Source organism: Silene latifolia, chromosome 7, assembly GCF_048544455.1.
Source record: "Silene latifolia isolate original U9 population chromosome 7, ASM4854445v1, whole genome shotgun sequence".
NCBI classification, from domain to species: Eukaryota; Viridiplantae; Streptophyta; class Magnoliopsida; order Caryophyllales; family Caryophyllaceae; genus Silene; species Silene latifolia.
Window position 1 is genome coordinate 24,744,095 of NC_133532.1, and position 16,780 is coordinate 24,760,874.

At 36.6% G+C, this 16,780-nt stretch overlaps 1 protein-coding gene and 3 long non-coding RNA genes across 4 annotated transcripts; all 4 read left to right on the forward strand.

Annotated features, from left to right (window-relative positions):
• The first annotated feature begins 601 nt into the window (after nucleotides 1–601).
• Nucleotides 602–1,648, forward strand: LOC141590980 (uncharacterized). The gene is made up of 3 exons (XR_012520571.1): nucleotides 602–1,157; nucleotides 1,429–1,478; nucleotides 1,617–1,648. It is a non-coding gene; the product is annotated as an uncharacterized LOC141590980 (long non-coding RNA).
• A 214-nt stretch (nucleotides 1,649–1,862) lies between these two features.
• On the forward strand, nucleotides 1,863–3,056 carry LOC141590981 (uncharacterized). Its single transcript, XR_012520572.1, has 3 exons — nucleotides 1,863–2,184; nucleotides 2,562–2,650; nucleotides 2,987–3,056. It is a non-coding gene; the product is annotated as an uncharacterized LOC141590981 (long non-coding RNA).
• Nucleotides 3,057–3,782: 726 nt separating this feature from the next.
• LOC141590982 (uncharacterized) lies at nucleotides 3,783–5,184 on the forward strand. Its single transcript, XR_012520573.1, has 6 exons — nucleotides 3,783–3,831; nucleotides 3,960–4,055; nucleotides 4,386–4,458; nucleotides 4,568–4,638; nucleotides 4,796–4,815; nucleotides 4,957–5,184. It is a non-coding gene; the product is annotated as an uncharacterized LOC141590982 (long non-coding RNA).
• Nucleotides 5,185–12,540: 7,356 nt separating this feature from the next.
• On the forward strand, nucleotides 12,541–15,393 carry LOC141589890 (receptor-like protein EIX2). The gene has a single exon (XM_074410509.1). It carries the CDS (start codon nucleotides 12,541–12,543, stop codon nucleotides 15,391–15,393), a length of 2,853 nt encoding a protein of 950 aa, XP_074266610.1.
• Nucleotides 15,394–16,780: the final 1,387 nt, after the last annotated feature.

The following is a 16,780-nucleotide window of genomic DNA, read 5'->3' on the forward strand; positions in this document are numbered from 1 at the left end:
CCGTCTCACTTTCATTTCTCATTACTCACTACTCATCTCACTCTCACCCACCGAGTTCCTCTCAAATATCACAGTGCCATATGCGACGATGGCGGTTTCTTTCTTCCTACAGTTGTTGCGCATCCATATAGGTAATTATCATCCATCCTCTATGATTTTTTTTCGCTTTTGATTGTTTTCATTGTTGTTTTTGTTCAGTTTAATTCTATTTGATCCGATTTATTGATAATTATATTGTTGTAGTTGAATTAGGCGATCTTTAAAAATTAGGGTTTGTTGATTTCCCCTTCTTTAGTACTATTGATTGATTGTTTTCATTGTTGTTTTTGTTCAGAAGAGCATGAGTGCCAAGGTGCGCAAGTGCAGTTTTAAACTCGTGGTACTAAGCTTTTGGCGTATATAGACCTGTATGCATTCATCTCTCTGGCTGTTTGTGTTCGGGCGTTGATGTATGCGAGTCAACCAGTTCCACTTATGCTGTATTGTCAATATGCATATATATCTATACAGGCTCGGTGAATGTCAGTTTGGATATTGCGCAAGACTTGCTCAGAGCTGCAGATCAGCATCTACTAGAGGGTTTTAAACGACTTTGTGAGTGTACTATTTCCCAGGTATGATAAATTATTCTCATATAGGTTTCTAATTCCTATCTAACGTGTGATATTTGGCTTCTTTAATGCAATCATTTACTACTCAAAACTATATATTTAATTAGTTACACTTTCCCCGTGTTCAAAAGTTTCCACCAAAACTGCAGGATGCACAAGCGGATAGAGAGGCTTTGGGAAAGAAACATCCCTCCATCTCCGAAAATTATGTATAAAACGATTCAAATGAGCCGCTTCCCTGGCTAGGTCAACTTGAGACAACATGAAAACGGAAAATTGCTGGACACTTTCATCTAATCTCAACCATTTCAATGCAGGTATAAATGTTGAAACTTTTGCAATTGCGTTGTTTATTATAGCAACGTCCCTTCTGATTGATTCACCAATTCCTGGATGTCTAACCTTTACTGCAACTTCAATGGGTTTAGTAGTTTCACGAGGATATCGATGTCGCACAACTGCTCGATGAACCTGCGCACAATAGTACTCCCTTCTCAAACCCTTGCAGCTCTAACTGAAATCGGAACATTGAAAATCCTCTCAAAGGTATTTCTCCTGAATTCCATTTTTTACATTTATCGTTCCCACAACTTTAGCTTGTTCGTCTGTTCATTCTGAAATAACCATTTCTGAAATCGTGCCCAATTTTGAAATGGTTATTTTGTGGGGTTAGAGTTTTGGAAAATAATGGTTATCTGTATTTATTGCGCCGGTCCAGAAACGAACAAGCTTGTTCATGTGTTCATCTGTTCACTCTTTGTTCATTTGTCTATTTATTATTGTGCCGATTTCTGAAATGGTTATTTTGTGAGGCTAGAGTTGTGGCCAGGAGCTTGGAGATGGTGATGTGTTTAGTTCTCCTAAAAGGTTAGCGATTTAGCGGCCAATGGCCATGTATTGCTTTTGTTAATGTGGATTTTGTGATTTTGATATTTCTGATCTCTTTGTTTTGTTGTTAACTGCGGTTATAATTAGTGTTGTGGTTATTGTTGCTGATATTTGCAGATTCTCGTTTTGGGATTGACATTTTTTAAGGTGGTTTTCCTTAAAGATGTTCTCTCATTTGTAAGCTTGTTACTTAGTTACCCCCTTTAGCCTCCTAACGATTTTTTGTGTTGCTCTATTCAATCACAAATTGGCCAGTTCAGTTATCAATTCCTCGTATATGTTGGTGGATATGTGTGTTTTGACTATTTTTTTTTTTTTGAATTACCGAGTTTTATTTTTGTTGCTTTATCAGGTTTTGTACTACTCTTCGATGGATATGCTGTCTCATGGAAGAGGGCCCTCTAATTTTCAAGATGTGTCATCATCTCTGAGTCTTTGACTACATGAGTATTATTTTCTTGCTGTTATTCGTGTTATTATCGGATGCTTTTTATTTATCATAGTAGTTATATTAATGTTATTTGGTTATGCCTTGTTGGTTTTGATATAAGTTGTGATTAGTTTGCTAATTTTGCTCCCTTCTATGGTTAATGGTGATATTTTTATGAGCTTAGGGTGCAGTAATTGTTGATGGTCGCTACTCACTCGTGGGCAAATTCGCTTCCTGCTTTTCTCTCACAATATGGTAGGTGCTCTTTCACTTATGAATGTATCTAAGTTGATTACACTCGAGATAGCCGAGCCCTTCACTATACTGCAATTGCAAGTATATAGTTTACTTATAACCACTAAAAAAAACTAACTGAAATGATGTTCCGGGTCACTTGGTTTACTTATAACCAAACTTGTTCTCCGCGCCCCCGAGGTTATGATTCAATTTTAATCTCCTCGACTGCGCAATCCTTCGCTACAAATCTGGTATAATCACATTTTTCCCTTTTACTTCGGCGTTTTGATTAATTATCTTCATCTTATATCTGAATTCCTCTAAATTTATTTCAGATGTTAATTTCAATCCCTACGTACCTAGATTGCTCATTTAGTTTAATTTTTGTGAATCAGCGCTTTACATTCTGTTGAATTTGTATGTCATCTCACTCCGTAAATGCTCTCGCAAAACCTAGCAACCTTGATCGTAAATCTCCTCAAAGGTATGTGCTGTGATTCTAAATTCCCTTTTTCTTTTTTTTAAAATGTTTCGCATCTATGAATTTCTTGGTTTTTTTACGATCTGTTATCATTCCTCCTCAAGTCTCTAATTTATTTTTTATTTGGAGGTTTCAATTTGATTAGGATGTTGTTAAGGTCCTTTTCAAGTGTTAATCCTATTAGTATTCTTGGGTTTTAAAAACGATCTTTTCCCATTGTATTATGGGGTTTTAAAATGATTTATTCAGATTGTATTATGAGGTGTTTAAAACGATTTATTAACAGTGAATTATAAGTTATTTGTAATCTTTACAATCATATTATATCTGTTTCTGCAGTTGTTGTGAACTTTAGAAATTAGAGTTGCAGTTGTTGTGAATAGAAATTGTAGTAGAAGTTGACAACTCTAACACTACCTAGGTATTTAATCCTAATCTTAAATCTTTTTAGTGTTAACCTTTTCTTTTCACCGTCTTTCTTCTTTTCGCTGTTTTTTTTTAATGGTTTTTTTTGTTTAGTAATTTGATTTTTATCTTCGTTTTCTAGGTTTTTTGTTCGTTTTCAAGGTTTATTTCCTCATATATTAGGTTGATGCCCTGTTGAATTTAAGTAGTTTGTTTGATTTCAGTGTCTCACTTTTAGGCTTTCTTTATTTTTTTTGTGTTTCGGTGGTGTGCCCTGTTAGATTTTAGGATGTCCACCATTTTGAGTGGTTTTTTTTGTGTGTATGCCAATGCGAGTTTTGAACTTATTTTTTGTTCTAAAGTTGCAGCTTTCAGCTCCTTATTATTTATTTTTTTTGTTTGGTTAGGGTTATATCGTACAAATACTCTGTTTGTATGTTTCTTTGCGAGGTTATACGTTTATTTTTCGTTTTAGATTGCTTTTATTTAATAGGTAAAGACTTGTTATTTTTTTCCGCTGCTTATAACTTAGTTTTTGGTGGGTGTTGTTGCAGTTGTTTCAGGAGTTGTTAAACTTGTTTTTAAGGGCTACAAAAGTCGGCCCGGAGTTCAGGTTATAGATATGTACAACAATTGCTTTTACAACAAGATTTTTGGCATCAATTTCAATTAGCTCTTTCTGTTAACATAATTTAGTTGCTTTTATATATGTTGATTTCTTTTGTTGTGGGTGCAGGATTCCCGGGCTGCGGAGTGAGAGCTTGAGCTTAGCACAAGAAGTATTGATTCTAAACCTAATTAGTTTTGTTTTACGTATTTCCTTTTGCGTTTCTCCGTCTTATCGTTTACTTTTTTGATCCTGGTTTTTTGGGTTGGTGACTTAAAGTTTAGACGTGTTCATATACAGGACAATCTTCCATTTGTTTGGAATGTCTCCCTGTTATTTGTGTCGACTCTGGATTCCCTAGGGTTTTAGGTTTACCACTTCCCCTGCAATTAATAGGTGATCCATTCAGAACTGTTGACTTCCTTTTATTGATTTTATATATTTTAGATTGTCGATGTTGTGGTTGTAGTTTTGCGGGCTGTGGAGTGAACGCCACAGCTCCAATCTGGGTTTCAAAATCAGATGAAACCCAGATTGGAATGGTTCTCAGTAATAAAGTTTTTATCTTTTTCACGTTTTTTATGTTGTTTTTGTTATTGTTTTTTGTTGTAGGTAGATGCGGCTCCTTCTACTGATATCGAATCTGCGAAAAAAGTAGCTTTGGATCATTCTTATTGTTTATAGTTATGTTCTTCTAATTGAATTTGTTGTTAATGGACTATAAAGGTGGTAATTGCAACAACAAGAGGCGCCTTTGGTGATACGAGTCGTGTACATTGAAAAGGTGTTCTTATATTAGGTAAGATCTGTTTATTATACCTTATGGTTTACTTATAACCAAACTTGTTCTCTTTTAATATCTTAGATTTTTAACAATTGTTTATGTGGATGTTTCTTGGTTCCTCTAGGTCAAAACATGATGGTGACAGTTATAGATGGTTTGGCTTTCATTCCTGATAAGAGATCACTCATCTGCAACGTAAGTCTAAACATTCAATTTCTCAAATTATTGTGCTTACAATGGACTTCCGCCATGCTTAAGTTCCTGGCTGTTTATTTTTTTCTTTGTTTTTTTGGGCTTTCCATCTTGCTGGATCACTCATTCCCTCCACCCACGTACCACTTTCTACTCTCAGCTTATCTCCCTCCTCACATGGTAATTCATTTCTCCATTTTTATTAGTTTCAGTTTCGTTTAGTTTCAGTTTAAGAACGATTTCTTTCTTATCCCCTTTGTTGTCATATGGAGCATGAAGATGTTTCAGTCGTAAAGAATTTTTTTATTCCTTCTGAATCAGATGGGACAATTTGAATGAAGCTTGAAGATGTTATACCTTAACCTATTATCAATGAATAGTAGGGAAGCAAGTCACCCTCCTACCGTTAGATTCTCCTTAAATATCTCCTCCCTCCATTTCTCCTTTAACTCACAGCCACAATCGTTCTTTACCCTGCCATTCCACTTTACCGCTTATTCTGATCCGTCTTTGGTTTCTCGCACAACAGTCGACCTCCCTCGGCAAAACCTAGGTATTTACTTCTAATACCAATTTACTTTTCTTTCTTGATTATTTCAGATTTATTGCGTTCTTTACCCGCTATAATTAATTGTTATGTTGTTAACGTGTTGTTACGTTTGGTCTACTGTGATTTCCGTCTTCAGATTTTAGTTTAGAAATAAGGATCTGTGAATTAATCATTTCATGTGCAGTCTGGTTGTTGTGCTACCTTATCTGTCGTTGTGTGGGTTTTGTTGTTATTATTGTGGTTATTATTAGTTTTGTCGTTGCCACCATATCACTATTGCGATTGTCTTTGTTGTTATTACCGTTATTATTATTACGATTACTATTGTTAATATATAGGCTTAGTGTTGAATTGGATTTTAGAACACCGTATGGTTTACGAGGTATGCCCAGCGTTTGATTCTCATTTGAGTGAGGTTGCCTTTTGCTTGAAATGATGGACTTAGTAGTCAGCCTTATATCCTTCTCATTTCAATGACCATCGATTGACCATATTACGCTATCATCTTATTACTATGTTTTCCCTTTTCTCGTCAACGAGTACACTTGGACTTTAATGCGAGATTGTGCTAATTAATTTATGCATTTGCTACCTGTGGTGCTCAAAGTAGCTACTGGATATGATCAATATTTTCAAATTGGTTGCAGTGTCACTAAAATCAAGGTCCTTGATGCAAGATGGCCTCCTGGACTGCATGTGAGAAAGAGTTTACAAACTTCTAGGGATCAATTTACGCTGCACACCATGCAATTCCGTATCTCAGAAGTAGCAAAGGCAAGATAATATTCACGACATCTGTTGGGGCTTGGTTACCTGTACCGCGATTAGCAATCTATACAGTATACAAATACGCGTCTCTTTTTAATTTACTACGACTCATAGCATTAATTCAACTACCTTTGACTTATCATCTATTGGCTTAATGGATCCTTGGTTCTTATAGACTAGCAAGGCAGCACTGATCAGCTTCTTTGAGACATTGCAAACCGAGCTTGGAGGAGACATTGGGATTACAATTGTGACTCCAGGGTTGACTGAATCTGAAATGACCAAGGGAAAATTTCTCTCCGAGAAAGGCGAAATGGTTTCGATCGGGAGATAATAGATGTAATTCCTTATTTTTCCTCTCTTAGTGATCGAGTACTCCCGCTGTCACCTTATATAGTTTTTCATAGCTTTGGCTTGCTTGTTGACTATTGACAGGTACAAATTAGTATAGCCCCAGTACTGCCGGTGGGAAAATGTGCAAAGGCAATTGTGAATAGCGCTTGTCGTGGTGACGCAAGTAACCAAAATTCTATTAAGTGCAGTCTTTGTGATGTCGTAGTTCCTAAATCAGAAACGGTTAGCAGTGTTGGGGAAGGAGGGAGAAGGGAAAGGGAAACAGAATGGGTATGAGAGGGAGGAGATGGCTGGAACACCCATTGACTTTGACATGATTTAAAGTAAGATTTTTCTGAACTTTTCCTAATTTCCTATAAAATTCCCCAAATTAAAGCATTTATTAGCGTAGCAGCACTGGCTATTCACAATTAAACTATTTTTAACCCAGTTTTTAAGGGTGGTGTTGTCGTAGGGGGAGGATGAGGATGAGAGGAAGGGAAAGGGCAAAGGGATGAGGACGGTACATCTTAATTTTAGGATGACCTGTGTATGATTAATTGCTCTTAGACTCATAAAGATTGATTTGTATGCATTTAGTTAGTCATCTAATTTTGTGATTTATGAATTGTTGTGTTTAAGCAAGTAATTTATTAGTTCGAGCAAATTTAGTCCATAGTTCCAGTTGAGGGGTACTGCTATGCTTTCATGGACTAAATTATAGAGCTTAATTGAACTTTCAGTTTCTAAAATGTTTGCTTACAGTGCCACTGTTACGCTTTCATGGTGTACGAATATTCGAAATCTGCAGGTTTACAAGCCTTCACTTTTTGAGGTCAGTCCTTTGTTTTCCTTCAAGACCGACGTGACCGTAAGCTCAGGATCTCTTGGCTTTCAGGTTATTCATCTTACCCCCTCTTTTTTCTTTAATGCTTTGTGTTTTAGTTTCTTCACTTGATTTAAGCTGATTAAATCATGTTCCATTCATGCATTCGTATTGTCTCGGTACTTTTGAAATCATTGTTAAGGTGTAGATGAAGGGGAAAAAAGATCAACTGGTAATTCTCTTAGGGCAATACTATCTTTAAAAACAGAATAGTAAACTCCTCAATCAACTTTAGTGAAAAAAAAACTTTGATTTATTGACTATCGACTTTTTTCTATAGATTTTTATTTTAACAACTACTCGTATAATTTACAGGTCAAAGAAGACTATATAGGTATGTTTTGTTGTGTAAATTCGGTTCGGTGTTAGCTTTGCACCATCTCACCACATAATAAATTCTCACATTTAGTTTTCAAAGAATGTTAGAGGATCGATAGAGGAGCAAGGAGTCACTATTAACCGTCAAAGTAGCGACTAATCTTCGTAAAATACCCATCAAAGTCTAAGCTTTCTGTCTCCATTGCTAATTCATCCCCATATTTTATTAGTTATTAGAGGGCTTCAAGAGGGATTATAAGCTTGTAACCCATGCAAAAAAAATGAGTAACGTCACATACTCACATAAGTAACTCACTCATATTGTGTCCTAACTTCAAATAACCATATAAATATAGTATCTTTTATAACATCATCCATGGAGATCATAGGTAAACCATAAGAGAATCAGTGAGTTACCATAAACCAAGTTACCATATCTTACCAATTTCATTTTCACTGTTGGTAGTTCATGTAAAAGGGAGTAATCCTGTCATAGTCATACTGCTTTTTACTACTACTGTATTTTATTGAAGTCCGACTATAAAATTAAAGTGATATTCATTTAATCTCTTAAAACTTGCCTTGTAAACTTTAATGAAACCAAACATAGGGCAACATCCAAGTTTTTCCCTTTTTCTTTTGAGAAATATTCTCATTTTAGAATGTCGTCATAATCCTCTCATTCTGAGTGGCATGAAAGCAGGTATGTTTGGGGTGAAGAGTTCAGTAAGCAAACACTTATTGACCAGCAAAGCGTCGAAGATAAGTCACAAGACCCCAGATTATGCAACCAAAGTGCATATCTACCGTCTTTCAAATATTGTGCATCAGATTTATTCTGCCATTCTATAGTCAATATTGTCTTAATTCATGTATTTGAGTTTTAGGCAGACCCATTTGTCAAAAGGTTTATTTCTCTTAGCAAGGTTTCACTTTGATTGACTCACCACCGTCTATTTTTGGTGTTTGTGCTAATATCATTATATTAGTGGTTATTCACGCAACTCCTTTGTTATTAAGTGGTCGGACGACAACCATAAGAACCTTGAGAGTTGCGGTGTAATCGTTTCCTCCGCCTTTCCTTCTTTTACCGACTCTTTGCTTGTCTTACAGATCTTGGAACATTTTCTAAGGCTTATATTTTCGTTTTTAACGCTTAATTGCTCCGAATTTAGATAGGTATTGACGTTTCTGACGATGGACATAGGCCTTTAGGTTGTGGATTAATACATCACTTATTGATGCGGTTATTAGAACTGATTGTATTGTGCCACTGATTTGGTCATTGCTTTCAAGCCTTTGTTTGTGGCATGACTTGGTGTTTGTGCTAATATTTGGGGTTTAACGGAGCTTGTAGTTATTCATCCACAGGTGGCGCCACCACGAACTACAAGTAAGGATGTAGTATATATTGGTAGGTTTGCAGATGTGTCAATTTGAGTGTAAAATATGGATTGGATTATTTGTTCAAGTAAAAATCATTGAAAAGGGAACCAAAAGTAAGGTTATAAAGGCGCTACTAGCTAGATTCACTAAAGGTTCTCGTGACTTTATGGATCATATTTTTTGCTAAAAAATGTTCTCAGCTACTCGCATCAAATGTTACTTTGTATCCCGCTCCCTCTCATTCACCTTGCCGCTATCACAGTGCCCACGTGAATTAATGCACTGATTTTCTATTACTGGTAGCATAAGGATTTTGAATGTGGTCGATTGTTAATTTGAGAAACTCATACTTCTTATCACTAAATTTGAATGCTTTCCTCGTCACGAGAGGGAGATCTCGATTCTTGTTGACCTTCTAGCTACGAAGCTTGTTGGGAGAAGACACTTAGGGCCAACCTGGATGACAATTGACAAGTAAACCTTCCTTTTGTCTCTCAAATTTACGTGTAAGTCAAGGTGCATATGTATTGTATGTGACCACTGTTTTAAATCATGCTTAGGTTTATAGAATCAGGCCCGGTACTAGAACCTGGCAAGACGGGCGTTTTGGCGGTGTTCGAATACTGAGTCACTTTAAGAGTGGGTGTACATCCCCGAAGTTGAAGGACTATAGCTCACATCGACAAGAGAAGACCGAGGAGCCTTTTTAAAAATGGGAATGTATCTTAGGGAACACGTAATTCTAGAAGTAGTCTTAACCGCTTTAGTGATTTGTTTCTCTATACAAGACTCGAACCTTCTAAGTCAACATATGTAAATTCTCATAGGAAGGGACATATACTTATGGCTCACTATCAGTATTAAATGTAAAACCTTCGCCTTACCAAAGACCTTTGAAGATGCATAAAAGATAACTAAGGCTTAGGGTAACCTGTATTGATGGCAGGGTTGTTCTCATTACTCATTTAGGCTAAGGCGCAAGAGTCAGGGTTGAGTGAATTTGTGGTCTTATGCGACACCTATAATCATTTTAAGGACCTGCTTCTACCAGTAAAAAATCGAAATCCATAATTGTTTTGACGGGTAAAGGATCTCTAGATAAATGTTAGTAACTATAGAGAAACATGCTTCATATGCATTGTGTGTATGGTACTTGTCTAATAGAGTATGCCAATTCATCATTTGCTACATTGATCTGTTTGGAGCAATATAGCTACTGCAATTTCAGAATTTATGTAAATGGTTGGTGCTTATTGATTTTGTTACAAAAAGTCTCGGCACGGCGTTGCCACTACTGCTGCTTTCTGAAAAACAAATGGGGCATATATTAAAGAAGATAGACTAGCACATTTAAAGAACAAGTGGGTGCTCAAACATAAGTCTCTAATCTAAACACAAAATAGTTCATGCTTATCTTGTCAACTTCTGGTACAGTTTTGTAACGGGTGCACACTTTCAAGCATACGAAGGAAAGGTTTCAGGTTAAATAGCCCAAAAACAGTTGTACGGAAAGTTGTATTGGAAATAAAACTAGCAGTTAATTTCTGGGTGTAGCGGATAGTAACATATGACTACTAGACAAACCCTAATTTTTTTCCTTAAACATTCCTTGCTTTGTTCCATCTTAATCCTATATAGCATGCATCATCGTGCCTTTATTATGACTTAACAGTGCTGCACACTGTCCAAATTCGTGACCCAGCTGTAAAATTGTACGTTCCAATCCCTAAGTCATCATATATGAATTTGACCACCCAAAATAGTGGAGTAAGGTTCCCGATATGTCTGATAAATGGTTTAGACCAAATTGACAAAGTCATCAACAGAATTTTAGTTAGTCTTTTTTATAAATGATTAAACTGATTTGGGGCTCCGCGCCCGGTAGGGCGCGGCGCAACAACTAGTAAAATATAAATTTTATTAATTTAATAACGTGTCACGTGTCTTGAATTTCATCAGATACCGTGTCTCTGTGTCTGTGTCCGTGTCGTTGATACCTAGCCAAAGACTCCATTATCTCCGTCAAAGTAGACTGTGATTAAAATTATGGACTACTCCGTACAATCTACTATAAATAAATGTACACGACAACCTAGGTCGTGACCTTCTGCATGGGAAGGTACAAATAGATCAAGATTAATAAGGTTAGATTAAGAGTAAAATTGGATGGTGACCTAATTAGCGCGACTTTTATTTGGGGATGGTCTAACTACTCCTCGGCCCACGGTCCTCGAAAATGCGTATTCCTCTTCGTTGAAAAGGATAGCCCAAGTTACACTCTAGAAGACCAAGACTTAAAACCATAGCTCAACCTTAGCCATACAAGTATCAATCTTGAATTCTTGATTAAAAATATCACAAGACCCAAGACTTATCCAATTAAAACGAAGATTCAACATTCACCAGCATATGTAATTCGCTTAAATGCTTATCACTTTGATAACCACACATTTATCTTACTTAGCTTCATTTGAAGGATATGGGTCATTCGAGCATGATTTTGGATCAGGTTATTTTTGGGTCTCGATATATTGGGTCGAGTTGTTTTCGAGTCGAGTCCCTTCTCCAGTTGTGTTTGGGTCCTAATTTTACTTAATTGTCTAAGGATTATTCGACAGAGAAAAATTGTTTTTCTTCTCGTTTCAGCTGCAGTTAACAGTGATTTTGTCTATGAGGCGTCCCTAAACGCCTACACAAATTTTCATTTGTGACAGACATATCTATCGCAAGCTTGCGACGGGTCAAGTACTACCCATGTGGATAGATAAGACAAAAGCAGAGTACATCTTATCTACCCATATGAATAATACTTAACTTGTCGTCGTAAGCTTGTGACGAATATGTTCATTACAAAAGAGACTTTGTGAAACACCTAAGTTTACTTAGCTAATCCTTGTGTACTCTTCTGAATAAGGTTTAATTAATCATGATTAAAAATAACAGTTGACCAAGACTTTTGTTCAACCTTAACCATACAAGTATCAATCATGATTAAAAATAATATCAGAAGACCAAGACTAACCAAGAACGAACATTCAACCATTCATCATCGTATTTTGTTTGGTAGCACGAACACTTCTCCAAATCGGCATATTCGTGTTGGATACACGTTAAAACGTGTCGAACACCTATAAAGTCGTGTCTAACTTTCTTCTTTTATTTGGGCATGTGTTCATGGTATTTAGACACATTTTGGCCACACCTTTAAACGGAATCAAGTTGAATTCGAGGTGAATAGTGTAGCCGGTGGGTTGTTTTGCGATGGAATAGTGAGATGTCGAAATAGAATAATTATAAGTTAGTTTTGGAAATAAGAATGAATTATAATTATAGTTTCTTCACTTATTTAAATTTAATATATTTTCAAAAGTAAAATCGTAAATACAAGTTTTATTAAATTTAAATAACGTGTCTCGTGTCCTGAATTTCATGGGATGGCGTGTCTCTTTGTCCGTGTCCGTTTCGGTGATACCTAGCCCAAGAGTCCATTATCTCATCAAAGTAGACTGTGATTAAAATTATGGACTACATTCTACTATAAATAAATGCACACGACAAACTTCTGATCAATATAAAAAACATTATTGTTGCCCAAAAAAAAATCAATATAATACACATTATTTCTCGAATTAATTATATTTATACTTCACCATTTTGAATAATAATGACTGTCCATTTCTTTCGTAGATCATATAAACACCTTCTCATTGTATTCTTCAGTGTTTGGCTAACATACTATAGTTGCCATGCTGGATCATTGGATGTTAATAAAACCCACTTTCAATGTGTGGAGAGTGAGAGAGATGCCCTGCTTCACTTCAAACAGGGCATTAGTGTTGACTATTGTGGACTCCTCTATTCTTGGGGACACACTCAGGATTGCTGTCGATGGCCCGGTATTCGTTGCGACAACCAATCCGGTCATGTCATTGGTATCAAACTTCGTGGTTCTGGTTCCCATTATTTCTTTGGCATTGCGCAATCCTACAATCCTTGTTTTGAAGGTACACTCAGTGTTTCGCTGATTAATTTGAAGCATTTGAAATATTTGGACCTTAGTAATAATAATTTCAATGGGCAATTACCCAAGTTTATAGGTTCACTTGCTAGTTTAGAGCAACTTAACCTCTCCAACTCTGGGTTTTGGGGTGTTATTCCTCAAGAGATCGGAAATCTTTCCAGATTAACATCCCTTGATCTTAATATTGAATATACCATGAGGGTGGATAACTTGTGGTGGCTTTCGCGTATGAGGTTGTTAAGGGAAGTGGACTTGAGTGGTATTGATTTGAGTGCAACTACAAACATCTGGCTCTCTATTGTTAACAACCTACCTTCTTTACGAGAGCTTCGTTTGGGTTATTGTCAATTATCTCAAAACTCACCTTCTTCTCTTTCATATATTAATTCATCAACAACCCTTACTGTCATCGTCCTTAATTCTAATAACTTGAATGACACGTCAATATTTGAGTGGTTGTTCAACTTGAGTGGACTTGAGACCAACCTTATATATCTTGACCTCTCCTATAACCATATGTTTGCTAATAATCTGCAACAATCTTTACATGCGATGAAACTTCTTGATAACTTATGTAGCTTGCAAACCTTGGACATGGCATATACCAATCTCAACTACAAGTTCTCTGACATCCTCCAATCCTTTTCTACATGTCCTCACAAGGCATTAGTGTTTCTAATATTAAATGACAACCAAGTTTGGGGCACAATTCCGGACAGCATTGGGGCATTTTATTTCTTAAGGGAATTAAGAGTTGACGGAAATAACCTGAATGGGACCATTACTCAATCCCTTGGGAAACTTACGATGCTTGAGATATTGATTCTTTCTTTTAATTCATTGAATGGAACTCTCACAATTGCTCACTTATCAAACCTTTCAAAACTAAATCTTTTGGATTTGGCACGTAACAAAGAAGTTGTGGTTAACATTAGTGTTGATTGGATTCCTCCATTTCATCTCGATGTGCTAATTCTAGGATCATGCAAGATAGGCCCTTATTTTCCCAGATGGATTACAACTCAAAAAAACTTGTTGATGCTTGATATATCCAATGCTAGTATTTCAGACACTATTCCTCTTTCCTTTTGGAGCTCGAGCTTGTTGTCGGGAATTGAGTATCTAGTCATGTCTCAGAATATGATTTATGGTATGATTCCAGATGTATCAATCATCTTTAATAACTCCCCTGAAATTGACTTGGGTTACAACTTCTTGGAAGGTGTAATACCCTCATTTCTAAGGAATAATGTATCAGTTCTATATCTAAGCAATAACAAGTTTTCAAAAGGCCTTTTTAATTTATTCTGCCCACACACACAAGTTATTAGAAGTTCTCTTTTAAATCTTGATATATCCAACAACTTGCTTTCAGAAAAGTTTCCGGACTGTTGGAGCTATTTCGATCAATTAGTTAACTTGCAGCTGGAGAACAATAGTCTTTGGGGAAACTTACCAACCTCCATGGGTGCGTTAGACCAACTTCGTGGTTTAGACTTGAGTAACAATAATCTATCAGGTGAAATACCGGTATCCCTAGTAAATTGCAAGTCATTGACATTTCTTGACGTTGCAAATAACTCATTGGTTGGTCACATACCTCCTAGCTTTGGACATAGTTTCAGGAATCTTGTCATTCTTAACCTACGAAATAATGATTTTACCGGAGTCCTTCCTACAAGCTTTTGTGATCTTTCACACCTTCAACTCATGGACCTTTCAGGCAATCACATCTCTGGTACTATTCCAAAATGTTTATACAAACTGGTAAGCATGTCTAATACAGATGACGCGCCCTCTAATCTGTTGGGATATTATCTAAACCATGATGACGACGATGATAATACACGCGTGATATGGAAAAGAAATGAACAGACATTTGGTCTCAGTGATTCATTAGGATTACTTAAAGGCATTGATATTTCCAACAATAAGCTAGAAGGTCATATTCCAGAAGGTATATCAAGTCTCGTTGGATTAAAATTCTTAAATCTATCACGAAACAATCTTACCGGTTTTATTAATCTAAGAATAGGTCAACTGACCTCTTTGGAGTCTCTTGATTTTTCACATAACCATCTTACTGGAGAAATCCCAGCAAGTTTGGCTCAAGTTAGCTATCTAACGGCATTCGATATTTCCGACAATAACTTGACCGGGAAGATTCCAGTCGGTACCCAATTGCAAAGCTTTGATGCATCAAGTTACATGGGAAATCCTGGGCTTTGCGGAGCACCGCTTCCTACATGTGCTGGAGATGAAGCACCCGCCATCGCGCCAAACGGTTACCACGAGCAAGACACGAAAGACGACTTTATGCTGGGAGTTTACATAAGTGTGATACTTGGATTCATCGTAGGATTTTGGGGAGTTTGTGGCACTTTAGTTGTGAAGAGATCTTGGAGACATGCCTATTTCCGATTCTATGAAGATATTAAAGACAGGGTGTATGTTATATGGGTTGTTAACATAGCTAGAGCTTGGAGGAGATCTTAAAGCTATTTTCTTAATCTTTGTATCATAAGTGTGTAGTTTACAGCTTCTTTATAATTCCTGATCAATAATGAAGTTTGAATGTTATTTTCTTTCTTGGAATTGATGTATATGGGTCTGATTTATGGGGGCTGTTTGCGATAATAAGTGACCGCATTATATGTTTAACACCGGTCACCAGAGTAAAGTCTTGTGTATCCGCTTTCAATATTACCGCGTTATGCCAAGGGCTGTCCTATGAAGGTGGTTAGACGATTTTAGTGACCGACCAAACTAAGGTAACGATCGTTAAAAAGTTATAGTGACCGACCTAACAAGGTCTAGTATGTAGTTGCGTAGCTGTCGGATTCCTTAACAAGATTAATCAAATCCTTAACATCACAAACTTGAAAGAATGATCACTTAAATTATCCAATTACCAATATTAAATTATGAATCTTAAGTCAACAACAAGCATACTTCTGCAACAATGATAAAGTCAACTCCTCTGATTATGATCTGTATTCCTGAATCCTCACAAATTACCAATATTAAATTATGAATCTTATATAAATTAATTATGATGTGATGAGAACCATACCAACTCATCACATTATACGTCTCGGCCGTAAGCCTTAAACATTATCCCTTGTTAGACAGCTTGAATTTATCAAGGGCCAACTAATTGCAAGTTCAGAAGGTTCTCAGTTATTCCTACCATTGAGTTTATGCTGAGAAATGAAGAAGATGCAATGCAAGTCAATAGCTGTTTGCATTGTTGTAGCCATCTTAGGTGTGATTTCAACCGCGGTGGGTCTTCTGCTCGAGTTCGCCCCTGATAAGACAATGGTAAGTTGGTAACTGCTCGTTAATTAACCTATTTATGTTCAGGGCCGAAGCTAGAGCGAGTTACTCGATTAATTGCTGAAACCTTTGATGTTTTGGACAGGTTCATTTGTTTCGGTTTAGCTGGAATAACGATGATGACTACTGCACAGGTGAAGATTGTGTGCAGTGCGATTACTTTCGCAGTGCGGCATTCTATCTGTTGGTTGCAGCTTCAGTTTCTGTCATTTTTGGTCAAATCATCATAAGTATCTCAACTGACTGTGGTTGTTGCAGCGGACGGAATTCTTCCTCCTCTTCACAGATACTTTCCATTTTCGCTTTCGTCTTCTCCTGGTAATTATGTTTTGGGATATTCTCTCGTATACCCCTGAACTTTTCGTAAGATGTGCCCTTCGTTTTTCACAAAAAAACTTTGACCGATAATAATTCGATGTTTTGAGTTCAAAAAACGGTAATTTTTTTTCAAACCAATTATCTTGTCAAGGCCTTGAATTTGAAAAAAAAAAAATCACCGCTTTTTGTACTCGTAGCGTGTAGTTATGGTTGGTCAAAGCTTTTTTGA

What these genes read in the sequence shown, in the direction of transcription:
- LOC141589890 (XM_074410509.1), top strand. Translation starts at nt 12,541, where the DNA reads ATGACTGTCCATTTCTTTCGTAGATCATATAAACACCTTCTCATTGTA.